Consider the following 14,529-nt stretch of genomic DNA (forward strand, 5'->3'; position numbering starts at 1 on the left):
AGTTCTGCTACTTTGGTTTCGCCTTTTTTTTGTAATTCAGGGTTTCATCCTCGTTTTTCCTCGGGTCAGGTGGAGTCTTCTGACTGTCCTGGAGTGGATGTTGTGGTGGATAGGTTGCATCAGATTTGGAATCATGTGGTGGACAATTTGAAGCTGTCACAAGAGAAGGCTCAGCGCTTTGCCAACCGCCGTCGCTGTGTGGGTCCCCGACTTTGCATTGGGGATTTGGTGTGGTTGTCTTCTTGCTTTGTTCCTATGAAGGTCTCCTCTCCTAAGTTTAAGCCTCGGTTTATCGGTCCTTATAAGGAAGTCCTTAACCCTGTGTCATTTCGTTTGGACCTCCCGGCATCGTTTGCTATTCATAATGTGTTCCATCGGTCGTTGTTGCGGAGGTATGTGGTGCCTGTGGTTCCTTCGGTTGAGCCTCCTGCCCCTGTGCTGGTTGAGGGAGAATTGGAATACGTGGTGGAGAAGATCCTGGATTCTCGTATTTCTAGATGGAGGCTTCAGTATTTGGTTAAGTGGAAAGGCTATGGTCAGGAGGATAATTCCTGGGTTGTCGCCTCTGATGTTCATGCGGCCGATTTGGTTCGTGCCTTCCATGTGGCTCACCCTGATCGCCCTGGGGGTTTTGATGAGGGTTCGGTGACCTCTCCTCAAGGGGGGGTACTGTTGTGAACTCTGTTTTCAGGCTCCCTCTTGTGGTCACAGATGGTATTGTGTGACTTTGGTTTTTTGGCTCCCCCTGGTGGTTTGGTTTATTATCCTGCGGGTCTGCTGGATCAGCTGCCTCTTTATTCACCAGGGAGGCTCCTATTTAGCTCTGCTTCACTTCCACTTGTTGCCGGCTGTCAATGTATTCAGTGCTATTCTGATTACTCCTGATTATCTCGTTTTCTTCCTCTTCAGGATAAGCTAAGTTTTGCTTGAATATTTTTTGCTCATCTGCCTGCAATATGATTTCTGTGTATGATGAGTCTAATCCAGCTTGCTAACATGTGATTTCTTTTTGCTGGTAAGCTCTGGGGTATGGAGTTGCTTCCCCCGCACCGTTAGTTGGTGTGGGGGCTCGAGCAATCTCTGCGTGGATATTTTGAATAGGGTTTTTTATTGACCGCACAGTTTCCTTCCTATTTTCTGCTATCTAGTATTAGCGGGCCTCATTTGCTAAATCTGATTTCATCTCTGCGTTTGTGCTTTCCCCTTAACTCACCGTTAATATTTGTGGGGGGCTATTCTATATCTTTGGGGTCTTCCACTGAGACCTCTAGTTACCACTTCCCCAGAGCTAGTAGTCTGTTCAGTTACTTAGCAGTCCGACCTGCGATCCTTGCCACTAGGATCATAACATTCCAGCCAATCTTGCGTTCAAAAAGTCAAATGGTGCTCCCTCCCTTCCGGGCCCTGACGTGCGCCCAAACAGTGGTTTACCCCCACATATGGGGTACCAGCATACTGAGGACAAACTGGGCAACAACTATTGGGGTCCAATTTCTCCTGTTACCCTTGTGAAAATAAAAAATTGCTTGCTAAAACATCATTTTTGAGGAAAGAAAAATGTTTTTTTATTTTCAAGGCTCTGCGTTGTAAACTTCTGTGAAGCACTTGGGGGTTCAAAGTGCTCACCACATATCTAGATAAGTTCCTTGTGGGGTCTAGTTTCCAAAATGGGGTCACTTGTGGGGGGTTTCTACTGTTTAGGCACATCAGGGGATCTGCAAACGTAACATGATGCCCGCAGGCCATTCCATCAAAGTCTGCATTCCAAAGCATCACTACTTCCCTTCCGAGCCCCGGCATGTGCCCAAACAGTGGTTTTCCCCCACATATGGGGTATCAGCATACTCAGGAGAAACTGGACAACAACTCTTGCAGTCAAATTTCTCCTGTTATCCTTGGGAAAATTAAAAAATTCTGGGCTAAAAAAATATTTTTGAGGAAAGAAAACACATTTATTATTTTCACGGCTCTGCGTTATAAACTTCTGTGAAGCACTTGGGGGATCAAAGTGCTCACCACACATCTAGATAAGTTCCTTGGGGGGTCTAGTTTCCAAAATGGGGTTACTTGTGGGGAGTTTCTACTGTTTAGGCACATCAGGGGCTCTGCAAACGCAACGTGACGCCCGCAGAGCATTCCATCAAAGTCTGCATTTCAAAACGTCACTACTTCCCTTCCGAACCCCGACGTGTGCCCAAACAGTGGTTTACCCCCACATATGGGGTATCAGCGTACTCAGGAGAAACTGGACAACAACTTTTGGGGTCCAATTTCTCCTGTTACCCTTGTGAAAATAAAAAATTGTGGGCTAAAAAATAATTTTTGAGAAAAGAAAAATTATTTTTTTTATTTTCATGGCTCTGCGTTATAAACTTCTGTGAAGCACTTGGGGGTTCAAAGTGCTCACCACACATCTAGATTAGTTCCTTGGGAGGTCTAGTTTCCAAAATGGGGTCACTTGTCAGGGAGCTCCAATGTTTAGGCACACAGGGGCTCTCCAAACGCGACATGGTGTCCGCTAATGACTGGAGCTAATTTTCCATTCAAAAAGCCAAATGGCGTGCCTTCCCTTCCGAGCCCTGCGGTGCGCCCAAACAGTGGTTTACCCCCACATATGGGGTATCATCGTACTCAGGACAAACTGGACAACAACATTTGGGGTCCAATTTCTCCTGTTACCCTTGGGAAAATAAAAAATTCCGGGCTAAAAATCATTTTTGAGGAAAGAAAAATTATTTTTTATTTTCACGGCTCTGCGGTATAAACTTCGGTAAAGCACCTGGGGGTTTAAAGTGCTCACTATGCATCTAGATAAGTTCCTTGGGGGGTCTAGTTTCTAAAATGGGGTCACTTGTAGGGGAGCTCCAATATTTAGGCACACAGGGGCTCTCCAAACGCGACATGGTGTCCGCTAACGATTGGAGCTAATTTTCCATTCAAAAAGTCAAATGGCGCGCCTTCCCTTCCGAGCCTTGCCGTGCACACATACAATGGTTTACCCCCACATGTGAGGTATCGGCGTACTCAGGAGAAATTGCCCAACAAATTTTAGGATCCATTTTCTCCTGTTGCCCATGTGAAAATGAAAAAATTGAGGCTAAAAGAAATTTTGTGTGAAAAAAAAGTACTTTTTCATTTTTACAGATCAATTTGTGAAGCACCTGGGGGTTTAAAGTGCTTATTATGCCTCTAGATAAGTTCCTTGTGGGGTCTAGTTTCCAAAATGGGGTCACTTGTGGGGGAGCTCCAATGTTTAGGCACACGGGGGCTCTCCAAACGCGACATGGTGTTTGCTAAAGATTGGAGCCAATTTTTCCTTCAAAAAGTCAAATGGCGCTCCTTCCCTTCCGAGCCCTGCCGTGCGCCCAAACAGTGGTTTACCCCCACATATGAGGTATCAGCGTACTCAGGACAAATTGGACAACAACCTTCGTGGTCCAGTTTCTACTTTTACCCTTGGGAAAATAAAAAAATTGTTTCTAAAAGATCATTTTTGTGACTAAAAAGTTAAATGTTCATTTTTTCCTTCCATGTTGCTTCTGCTGCTGTGAAACACCTGAAAGGTTAATAAACTTCTTGAATATGGTTTTGAGCACCTTGAGGGGTGCAGTTTTTAGAATGGTGTCACTTTTGGGTATTTTCAGCCATATAGAACCCTCAAACTGACTTCAAATGTGAGGTGGTCCCTAAAAAAAATGGTTTTGTAAATTTTGTTGTAAAAATGAGAAATCACTGGTCAAATTTTAACCCTTATAACTTCCTAGCAAAAAAAAATTTTGTTTCCAAAACTGTGCTGATGTAAAGTAGACATGTGGGAAATGTTATTTATTAACTATTTTGTGTCACATAACTCTCTGGTTTAACAGGATAAACATTCAAAATGTGAAAATTGCAAAATTTTCAAAATTTTCGCCAAATTTCCATTTTTTTCACAAATAAACTCAGAAATTATCGACCTAAATTTACCACTAACATGAAGCCCAATATGTCACGAAAAAACAGTCTCAGAACCGCTAGGATCCGTTGAAGCGTTCCTAAGTTATTACCTCATAAAGGGACACTGGTCAGAATTGCAAAAAACGGCCAGGTCATTAAGGTCAAAATAGGCTGGGTCATGAAGGGGTTAAAAGGATGTTTGAGAAATGCTGTCGACGTAAAGTAAAAATACAATAAAGACTGTTTATTACATATTTTCTATAGCATCAATATTTGTTTTAATGGTGTGCAAATTCAATGTTTAAACTTTATAATTCTTAAAAAAAAATTACCAAAATTTCAGATTTTTCCATAAATAAACTCAAAACAAATGAACCTAAAATTACCACTAACGAAAAGTACAATGTGTCACAGAAAAACCCAACAAACTCAAAATCACTTTTATCATGTTAAGCATTTTTTTCAAACTCAAATAGATTTTTATTAAGAATAACATTGCGTGTTACATATTACAGTCTTGTTTTCATTACAAAATTTTGCCAGTATCAACCCCCAATATCCCCAACTTATCCCTCCCCTCCCCAATAAGACAGCTCACATCTTTTAATATCACTTCCACAAATGATACTTAATGGATCTCATCACAATTAGGACCGCATATGTCATGTGTTTTTTTCACTGAGTCAGGCCCTCAACTCTCCTGCCCCCTTTACCTAACCTCTAATCCATTTCAAGCCACGAAGTCCACAGTTTGCCAACCATTTCCATTTTCCCTCTTTTCTTATATATCCCTTTTTCCAATGTCAGACCCTGCTTCACATATTGAAGATATTCTGCTCTTGTGGGCGGTTCATCCTTTATCCAGTTTCGTGCTATTACCTTTCGGGCCATATAAAACAATCTGGCAATTGCCATCTTCAGGTTGTTATCTACTCCAATCTCATCTACATAACCCAGCAAACACACCATCGGATCCCTTGGTACCGTGCATCTATACGCTCCTTCCACACGACTCAAAACCACCAACCAAAAAGCATATGTTAAACATTTTAAGATTATTACTACATAAAGTGTCATTTCAGATGTGAAATATTGGGCCTGGTTAGGAAAAAAATTTGGAATGGCAGAAAGCGAGAGGATCTTGTGCAATAACTACTGTAGAGAAAAACTGTGACATCTATGGGTAATTATAGTCTGTGACCTGGTAGCTCTTACCAATGGAGCTCCTATAAGTTCTGACTGAAAAGGTAGAAAACGTATTAGTGCTCCCCGTTTCAGAAGAGATTGTGCATTAAGTTTTAGCTTAGAGACATATGGCAGAGGTGTAAGGTTTTTTCATTTTCCGCAGTTTATCATGAATCTCTAAAGTTAAGACAGTTGTTTTTTTACAGAAACAGAAAATTAAGGTTAATGGGATAGGTATGGAGAGGAAGACGGGGAGTCTTAATGCCGAAATCCAAATTCTGAGAGGTGGCAGTGATGGAGCCGGAGGGTGCCGATCCCCCTGGTGGACACAGCACTGGGTAAGATATAAAGTTGATTTCTAGATAGCACTCCGTCCAAATAAATTAAAGCAAATTTATTTAATCCATGATTTAAAAGGAAAAACGCATAAAAACAACCTAAAGGTAAGTTGTTTTTATGCGTTTTTTTTAAATCATGGACTAAAGAAACTTGCGTGAATTTTATCTGGACGGAGTGCTATCTAGAAATACATGGTTAATGGGATATTCTTCTATTATTTTACAGAAATTCACATTTTGCCAAGATTAAATTATATTTAATAATTTTTACTCTACTAATATGGAGGAATTTTTATTTTCTGGCCTCACAGATTTAGCAATGAATGACTCCAGTAAATGTTCAAACTAATGGGGACAGTTTGGGGTGGAGGAGCATGCAGTGGCCTAGCAGGAGAATGGTGACCTTTCATTGTGCTATTATCAGACAATGTCACTGATAAAGCAGTGTCAACTAGTGAATGAGAAGAATCTCTGACGTCTCTGCATTTAGTGGTTACTACTTACCCGGGCAGATAACTAAAGGAATCTCCACTTCACATTGCTCATCACAACTCGCATATGTCTCTGTAGTATTAACATGGGTCAGATCTTCACCCTGAAACAAATATTGTAAAAGTCACAGACAGAAGGAGAAGTCACATCTATAGTCAGCTCTAATCCTGTCATCTCCACCGTTCTCATTACACAAGTATAAAACATAATATTTATGATGCTAAGCCACAAATGTGACGCTGAGTTATTACTCACCGACATGTCGGGAGACAGGGTAGTCAAGAGGTCCGGGATCAAATGCAAAGAGAGCTCATCTTAAACAGAGGGGTAATAGAATAGCATATGCAGTTAACAGTCCGAGGTCAGAATTCCAGGAAGGTAGCGAAACAAAGGGGCTTGGCAAACAAATGGCCAAAGACAAGGTCGAAGTTCGGGCAACAAAAAGATCAGAAACAAAGCGCCTTGGAAAACAAGGCAGACACACACCACCGAACTAAAGGTACCGTCACACTAGGCGATATCGCCAGCGATCCGTGACGTTGCAGCGACCTGGATAGCGATATCGCTGTATTTGACACGCAGCAGCGATCTGGATCCCGCTGTGAAATTGCTGGTCGCTGCTAGAAGGTCTGCACTTTATTTGGTCGCTAGGTCGCCGTGTATCGCCGTGTTTGACAGCAAAAGCAAGGATACCAGCGATATTTTACACTGGTAACCAGGGTAAACATCGGGTTACTAAGCGCAGGGCCGCGCTTAGTAACCCGATGTTTACCCTGGTTACCAGCGTAAAAGTTAAAAAAACAAACAGCACATACTCACCAGCGCGTCCCCCAGCCTCTGCTTCCTGACACTGACTGAGCGCCGGCCCTAAACTGAAAGTGAAAGCACAGCGGTGACGTCACCGCTGTGCTGTTAGGGCCGGAGCTCAGTCAGTGTCAGGAAGCAGAGGCTGGGGGACGCGCTGGTGAGTATGTGCTGTTTGTTTTTTTAACTTTTACGCTGGTAACCAGGGTAAACATCGGGTTACTAAGCGCGGCCCTGCGCTTAGCAACCCGATGCTTACCCTGGTTACCCGGGGACCTCGGCATCGTTGGTCGCTGGAGAGCGGTCTGTGTGACAGCTCTCCAGCGACCAAACAGCGACGCTGCAGCGATCGGCATCGCTGTCGCTATCGCTGCAGCGTCGCTTAATGTGACGGTACCTTAAGGCTCCAATTGGCAATAATTAGTTACTGTCTACCAGATAAATAGCCAGGTATTCATTCATCCACAATGGGAGACAACTGGAAGAAACCAAGCTCACCCCTGGCCTGAAGGGCATTTGGACTGTCACTCACAATATTGACAGCTCAGCATGCCCCTGCCACAGATTGGAAGGCTGAGCTGTCACTTACTAAACTGACAACTCAGCACAACCCTGATCTTATAGGGTGGCTGATAAGTAACTTATTATGTCCACGACACAGTGAATGGTAAAATCATGAAAATACCCCCTGTGGCAATATCGCATTTAATCTGAATTATCCAGGCATATTATTTCAGTAGGCCCAGGGTCATGAGCTAGAGTTCATGTGAGAATGACTGTTTGCTCTTATTGTCAGTGAATTCTTGTTCGCTGGCAGCCGTTTGTTGACTGGCTGCTTATTATTGTATCTGTCCTGGTATTGCAATCCTAGTATTGTTCTACTATATTTGAGAAACAAAGGCACAATGTTTGAAAGTTTGTTAATATGTTGATGACCCATTGGTGCTCTGCAATATAAAGGACAATCTATGCATGTTGTTTGCACACTCCAGTAGTGAGGGATGGGCCCCTACCACCTTTCTCCAAGCCTGTGGTGGAATGACTGAAAGAGTGTGACCTATAAAAAGGAGGGAGAACAAAAAGCTAGCACTCGACTATTGTGGAGTTTGGCGGTGCAAGTGAACAGAGCCAATGGTCCCATCAATAGTAGAATGAACAATCACTGCACTCATTCAGTTCAAAAAAGAGTTGCTTAGGTGAATAATTTATTAAAGGCTGGTGAAGGAGGTGAAACGACAGGCAATTAACCTTTCGGCCACCCAGTTTTCTTGATCACAATATTGCCTTTATGGCGGTTCGTTTCTATAAATAGACGTTAAAAAAAAGCTAATTTCACAGCGAGAAGCTCGCGATTCCCAACATCATATATTCTTTAAGCAGATAAAAATTTCCTAGAAAGAAAAAAGCATCTAATGTAAATTAGAGTTTTGGAACCTTGAAATAATATGGTCCCTACACCGAAGCATCAATCTCCCCAATGAATGAAAACATCAATCTCCCCAATGAACGATTCCTGGAGATCGGGTCCAATTAAAATTGGAGTGGACATGAACACTCTTTCAATTTTTTAAAAGCCTCAATAACATCCGGTGAACAAACCTTAAGATCTGCCCCTTTATATGTGAGATCAGTAAGAGGTCTAACGATCTGAGCAAAACCCCTAATAAATTATCTTTAAGGTCTCAAGGTTGAACCCAATCAGGTATGACATGCACCTTCTCAGGATCCATCCTAAACTCTTCAGCCAATACAGTGAACCAAAAGAATGATATTTCTTGAACAGAAAAAGTATATTTCACCAATTAAGCAAAGAATTCTCTCTCAACTCTTGTAATACAAAGCAGATTTGTTCATGGTGCAAATTCAGTTTGGGCAAAGAAAAAGGAGAATAGAATAGAATTCGGTGTTCCACAATAAACCTTCCAATGCCATCAGAAAAGATTCAAACATAAAGATACCAAATGTAAATTTTTGGTGAAGAATCAATAACATGTGGAACACAGTTGTGAAGTTGAGCGAAATTTATTGGTTATTTAAAATTTTTGTGGAAATTCAAAAACTGAAAAGCGGTGCGTGCAATATTATTCGGCCCTTTTAACTTAATACTTTGTTGCGCCACCTTTTGCTGTGATTACAGCTGCAAGTCGCTTGGGGTATGTCTCTATCAGTTTTGTACATCAAAAGACTAAAATTCTCGCCCATTCTTCCTTGGCAAACAGCTCGAGCTCAGTGAGGTTTGATGGAGATCGGTTGTGAACAGCAATTTTCAGCTCTTTCATAGATTCTCGATTGGAGTGAGGTCTGGACTTTGACTTGGCCATTCTAACACCTGGATATTATTTGTGAATCATTCCATTGTAAATTTTGCTGTATGTTTGTTGGAAGACAAATCTCCGTCCCAGTCTAAGGTCTTTTGCAGACTCCAACAGGTTTTCTTCAAGAATGGTCCTGTATTTGGCTCCATCCATCTTCCCATCAATTTTAACCATCTTCCCTGTCCCTGCTGAAGAAAAGCAGGCCCAAACCATGATGCTGCCACCATGTTTGACAGTGGGGATGGTGTGTTCAGGGTGATGAGCTGTGTTGCCTTTACGCCAAACATATCGTTTGACATTGGTGCCAATAAGTTCAATTTTGGTTTCATCTGACCAGAGCACCTTCTTCCACATGTTTGGTGTGTCTCCCCAGTGGCTTGTTGCAAACTTTAAACAACACTTTTTATGGATATCTTTGAGAAATGGCTTTCTTCTTGCCACTCTTCCGTAAAGGCCAGATTTGGGCAGTGTAACACTGTCCCACCTCAGCTGTAAATCTCTGCAGTTCATCCAGAGTGATCATGGGCCTCTTGGCTGCATCTCTGATCAGTTTTCTTGTTTGAGATAAAAGTTTAGAGGGACGGCCGGGTCATGGTAGATTTACAGTGGTATGATACTCCTTCCATTTCAATATGATCACTTGCACAGTGCTCCTTGGGATGCTTAAAGTTTTGGAAATCATTTTGTATCCAAATCCGGCTTTAAACTTCTCCACAACAGTATCACGGATCTGCCTGTTGTGTTCCTTGGTCTTCATAATGCTCTCTGTGCTTCAAACAGATCCCTGAGACTATCACAGTGCAGGTGCATTTATACAGAGACGTGATTACACACAAGTGGACTATATTTATCATCATTAGGCATTTAGGACAACATTGGTTCATTCAGAGATCCACAATGAACCTTTGGAGTGAGTTTGCTGCACTGAAAGTAAAGGGGCCGAATAATATTGCATAATGTTGGGGTAGGCTTTCTGTAAGAGGGACCAGTGTTTGTGGATCACTTTCTCAACTTTGGGCATAAGAGGGTGAAACGTGTGGACAAATGGGATCCTGTTCTCATTGGTGTTCCCCGAAGGCAAGGATTGTGGTTGTAGGATCCTTGTTCTTTCACGGTCGAGTAGACGTTGTGGGTAATTCCTTTCCCTAAATTTTTGGGACATGTCCTCTAGGCGTGTAGGGAGTATAGCCTGATCAGAGACGATTCTGGCTACCCTGGTAATTTGTGAATGAGGAAGGCTATTGCGTGTGGCTTTAGGGTGACTGCTAGACTAGTGCAAAAGACTATTACAGTCAGTTGGTTTGCAGAAAAGGTCGGTTGACAGAAGGCCCTGATCATCCTTACAGACGAGAGTGTCTAGAAAGGAGATTTGATTTGGGTCAAAATGCATAGTAAATTGTAGTTCTGGGTAGACGGAGTTGAGTGTCTGATGAAATGCCTGTAATGTATCAATAGGACCTGACCAAATAAAGAAGATGTCATCTATGTAACGCAAGTAACAGTTGATGTGTTCCTCATATCTGGCATCAGTATAGACAAAACTCTCCTCAAATGAGTTCATGTATGCATTAGCATACGCCGGTGCGACGTTCGAGCCCATCGCGGTGCCCTGGCATTGTATGTAGTAGGTATCCTCATAAAGGAAATAATTTTCGTATAATACTAGTCTTAGCAGGTCTATACAGAGCTGTGTGAAAGTAGTAGATTTGCCTGAATTTTCTAGCAGCGATGTTGTGAATTTGGTTTTTGGGCTCCCCCGGTGGTCGCTGGTGGTACTGGACTTGTGTGCTTCACTTTCTCTGTTCACCTGTTTCCATCAGGATGTGGGAGTATCCTATTTAGCCTTGCTGCTCAGTTATTCTAGTGCCGGCCATCAATGTAACCAGAGCCTTTCTGTTGCATGTTCCTGCTTCTAGACTACTATCAGCTAAGTTGGACTCTTAGTCCTAAGTTTGTTTGCATTTTTGTTCCAGTTCACAGTTATGTTATGTTTCTGTAGCTGGAAGCTCTTGTGGGCCGAAATTACCACTCCGGTGTCATGAGTTGACACATGAGTCTTAAAGTAATTTCTGGATGGTATTTTAATAGGGTTTTCAGCTGACCGTGAAGTTCCCTATTGTATCTTCTATCTAGTAAGCGGACCTCGCTTTGCTGAACCTACCTTCATACTGCGTATGTCTTTTCCTCTGAACTCACCGTCAATATATGTGGGGGGCTTCTGTCTCCTTTTTGGGGGAATTTCCCTAGAGGTAAGCCAGGTCTGTTTTTTCCTCTATTAGGGTTAGTTAGTTCTCCGGCTGGCGCTGGGCGTCTAGGGATAAAACGTAGGTACGTCACCCGGCCATTGTTAGTTGTGTGGTAGGTTTAGCTCACGGTCAGCTCGAGATTCCATCACCCAAGAGCTAGTCTGTTATTTAAGTTCTCTAACGTTCCCTTGCCATTGGGAACCATGACAGTATGGCCGGCCAGGGGTTAAAACCGTTGGCAGAAGAAAGGAGAGAAAAAGAAGTCTGCAGATTTTTTTTTTTTTTTCCCTTCTGAGCTTACTCTATAGTTTACTCAGTTGCATTTCTGCTCTAATTGCAGCCTTTGCCTCTCTCTCTCCTTCTAATCCTTGAATGGCTCTGATCTCACCTGATTAAAATGGATCCTCAGAGTTTGGCTACAGGTTTGAATGATCTTGCTACGAAGGTTCAAAATTTACAGGATTTTGTTATTCATGCTCCTATATCTGAACCTAGAATTCCTATACCAGAATTTTTCTCCGGGGATAGATCTCGTTTCCTGAATTTCCAATATAATTGTAAATTATTTCTTTCCCTGAGATCTCGCTCCGCTGGAGATCCCGCACAGCAGGTTAGGATAGTAATTTCCTTGCTGCGGGGTGACCCTCAAGACTGGGCATTTGCATTGGCACCCGGGGATCCTGCGTTGCTCAATGTGGATGCGTTTTTTCTGGCTTTGGGGTTGCTTTATGAGGAACCTAATTTAGAGATTCAGGCTGAAAAAACCTTGATGGCCCTATCTCAAGGGCAAGATGAAGCTGAAATATACTGCCAAAAATTTCGTAAATGGTCTGTGCTTACTCAGTGGAATGAGTGCGCCCTGGCGGCGAATTTCAGAGAGGGTCTCTCTGATGCCATTAAAGATGTTATGGTGGGGTTCCCTGCACCTACAGGTCTGAATGAGTCCATGACTATGGCTATTCAGATTGATCAGCGTTTGCGGGAGCGCAAACCTGTGCACCATTTGGCGGTGTCTTCTGAGAAGGCTCCAGAAAATATGCAATGTGATAGAATTCTGTCCAGAAGCGAACGGCAGAATTTTAGGCGAAAAAATGGGTTGTGCTTCTATTGTGGTGATTCAACTCATGTTATATCAGCATGCTCTAAACGTACAAAAAAGGTTGATAAGTCTATTTCAATTGGCACTTTACAGTCTAAGTTTATTTTGTCTGTGACCTTGATTTGTTCATTATCGTCAATTACCGCGGATGCCTATGTCGACTCTGGCGCCGCTTTGAGTCTCATGGATTGGTCCTTTGCCAGGCGCTGTGGGTTTGATCTAGAGCCTCTGGAAGTTCCTATACCTCTGAAGGGTATTGACTCTACACCATTGGCTAGTAATAAACCACAATACTGGACACAAGTGACTATGCGTATGAATCCAGACCATCAGGAGACGATTCGCTTCCTTGTGTTGTACAATCTACATGATGTTTTGGTGCTCGGATTGCCATGGTTACAATCTCATAACCCAGTTCTTGACTGGAAAGCAATGTCTGTGTTAAGCTGGGGATGTCAGGGGGCTCATGGGGACGTACCTTTGGTTTCCATTTCGTCATCTATTCCCTCTGAGATTCCGGAATTTTTATCTGATTATCGTGATGTTTTTGAGGAGCCTAAGCTTGGTTCACTACCTCCTCACAGAGATTGCGATTGTACCATAGATCTGATTCCGGGCAGTAAATTTCCAAAGGGTCGTTTATTTAATATATCTGTACCTGAACATGCTGCTATGCGAGAATATATTAAGGAGTCCCTGGAAAAGGGACATATTCGTCCTTCTTCATCTCCCTTAGGAGCCGTTTTTTTCTTTGTATCTAAAAAAGATGGCTCTTTGAGGCCGTGTATTGATTATCGACTCTTGAATAAAATTACAGTCAGATATCAGTATCCTCTGCCACTGCTGACTGATTTGTTTGCTCGAATAAAAGGGGCTAAGTGGTTCTCTAAGATTGATCTCCATGGGGCGTATAATTTGGTGCGAATTAAGCAGGGGGATGAGTGGAAAACCGCATTTAATACGCCCGAGGGCCATTTTGAGTATTTAGTAATGCCTTTTGGTCTTTCAAATGCCCCTTCAGTCTTTCAGTCCTTTATGCATGACATTTTCCGGGAATATTTGGATAAATTCATGATCGTGTATCTGGATGATATTTTGATTTTTTCGGATGACTGGGATTCTCATGTCCAACAGGTCAGGAGGGTTTTTCAGGTTTTGCGGGCTAATTCCTTGTGTGTGAAGGGTTCTAAGTGTATTTTTGGGGTACAAAAGATTTCTTTTTTGGGGTACATTTTTTCCCCCTCTTCCATTGAGATGGATCCTGTCAAGGTTCGGGCTATTTGTGATTGGACGCAACCTTCTTCGCTTAAGAGCCTTCAGAAATTTTTGGGCTTTGCTAATTTTTATCGTCGATTTATAACTGGTTTTTCTGATGTTGCTAAACCTTTGACTGATTTGACCAAAAAGGGTGCTGATGTTGCTGATTGGTCCCCTGCTGCTGTGGAGGCCTTTCGGGAGCTTAAGCGCCGCTTTTCTTCCGCCCCTGTGTTGCGTCAGCCTGATGTTACTCTTCCTTTTCAGGTTGAGGTCGATCCTTCCGAGATCGGAGCTGGGGCGGTCTTGTCGCAGAAAAGTTCCGATTGCTCCGTGATGAGACCTTGTACGTTCTTTTCTCGAAAATTTTCGCCCGCCGAGCGAAATTATGATATTGGTAATCGGGAGCTTTTGGCTATGAAGTGGGCTTTTGAGGAGTGGCGTCATTGGCTTGAGGGGGCTAGACATCAGGTGGTGGTATTGACCGATCACAAGAATTTGATTTATCTTGAGTCTGCCAGGTGCCTGAATCCTAGACAGGCGCGCTGGTCGTTGTTTTTCTCTCGGTTTAATTTTGTGGTCTCATACTTACCAGGTTCTAAAAATGTGAAGGCGGATGCCCTTTCTAGGAGTTTTGAGCCTGATTTCCCTGGTGATTCTGAACCTACAGGTATCCTTAAGGATGGGGTAATATTATCTGCTGTTTCCCCAGACCTGCGACGGGCTTTGCAGGAGTTTCAGGCGGATAGACCTGATCGTTGCCTGCCTGGTAGACTGTTTGTTCCTGATGATTGGACCAGTAGAGTCATCTCGGAGGTTCATTCTTCTGCGTTGGCAGGTCACCCCGGGATCTTTGGTAC

The 14,529-nt window shown here is 42.9% G+C and overlaps 1 protein-coding gene across 1 annotated transcript in view; it reads right to left on the reverse strand.

The window, feature by feature from the left end:
- The window catches only part of LOC143767529 (uncharacterized), a 57,262-nt gene that overhangs the window by 9,496 nt on the left and 33,237 nt on the right, over positions 1-14,529 (reverse strand). The window contains exon 6 of the mRNA XM_077255940.1: positions 5,964-6,054. Within this exon, the coding sequence (XP_077112055.1) occupies positions 5,964-6,054 (91 nt within the window). The remainder of the gene's footprint in view (positions 1-5,963; positions 6,055-14,529) is intronic.

The sequence above is a fragment of the Ranitomeya variabilis genome, chromosome 4, assembly GCF_051348905.1.
Source record: "Ranitomeya variabilis isolate aRanVar5 chromosome 4, aRanVar5.hap1, whole genome shotgun sequence".
Taxonomy (NCBI): Eukaryota; Metazoa; Chordata; class Amphibia; order Anura; family Dendrobatidae; genus Ranitomeya; species Ranitomeya variabilis.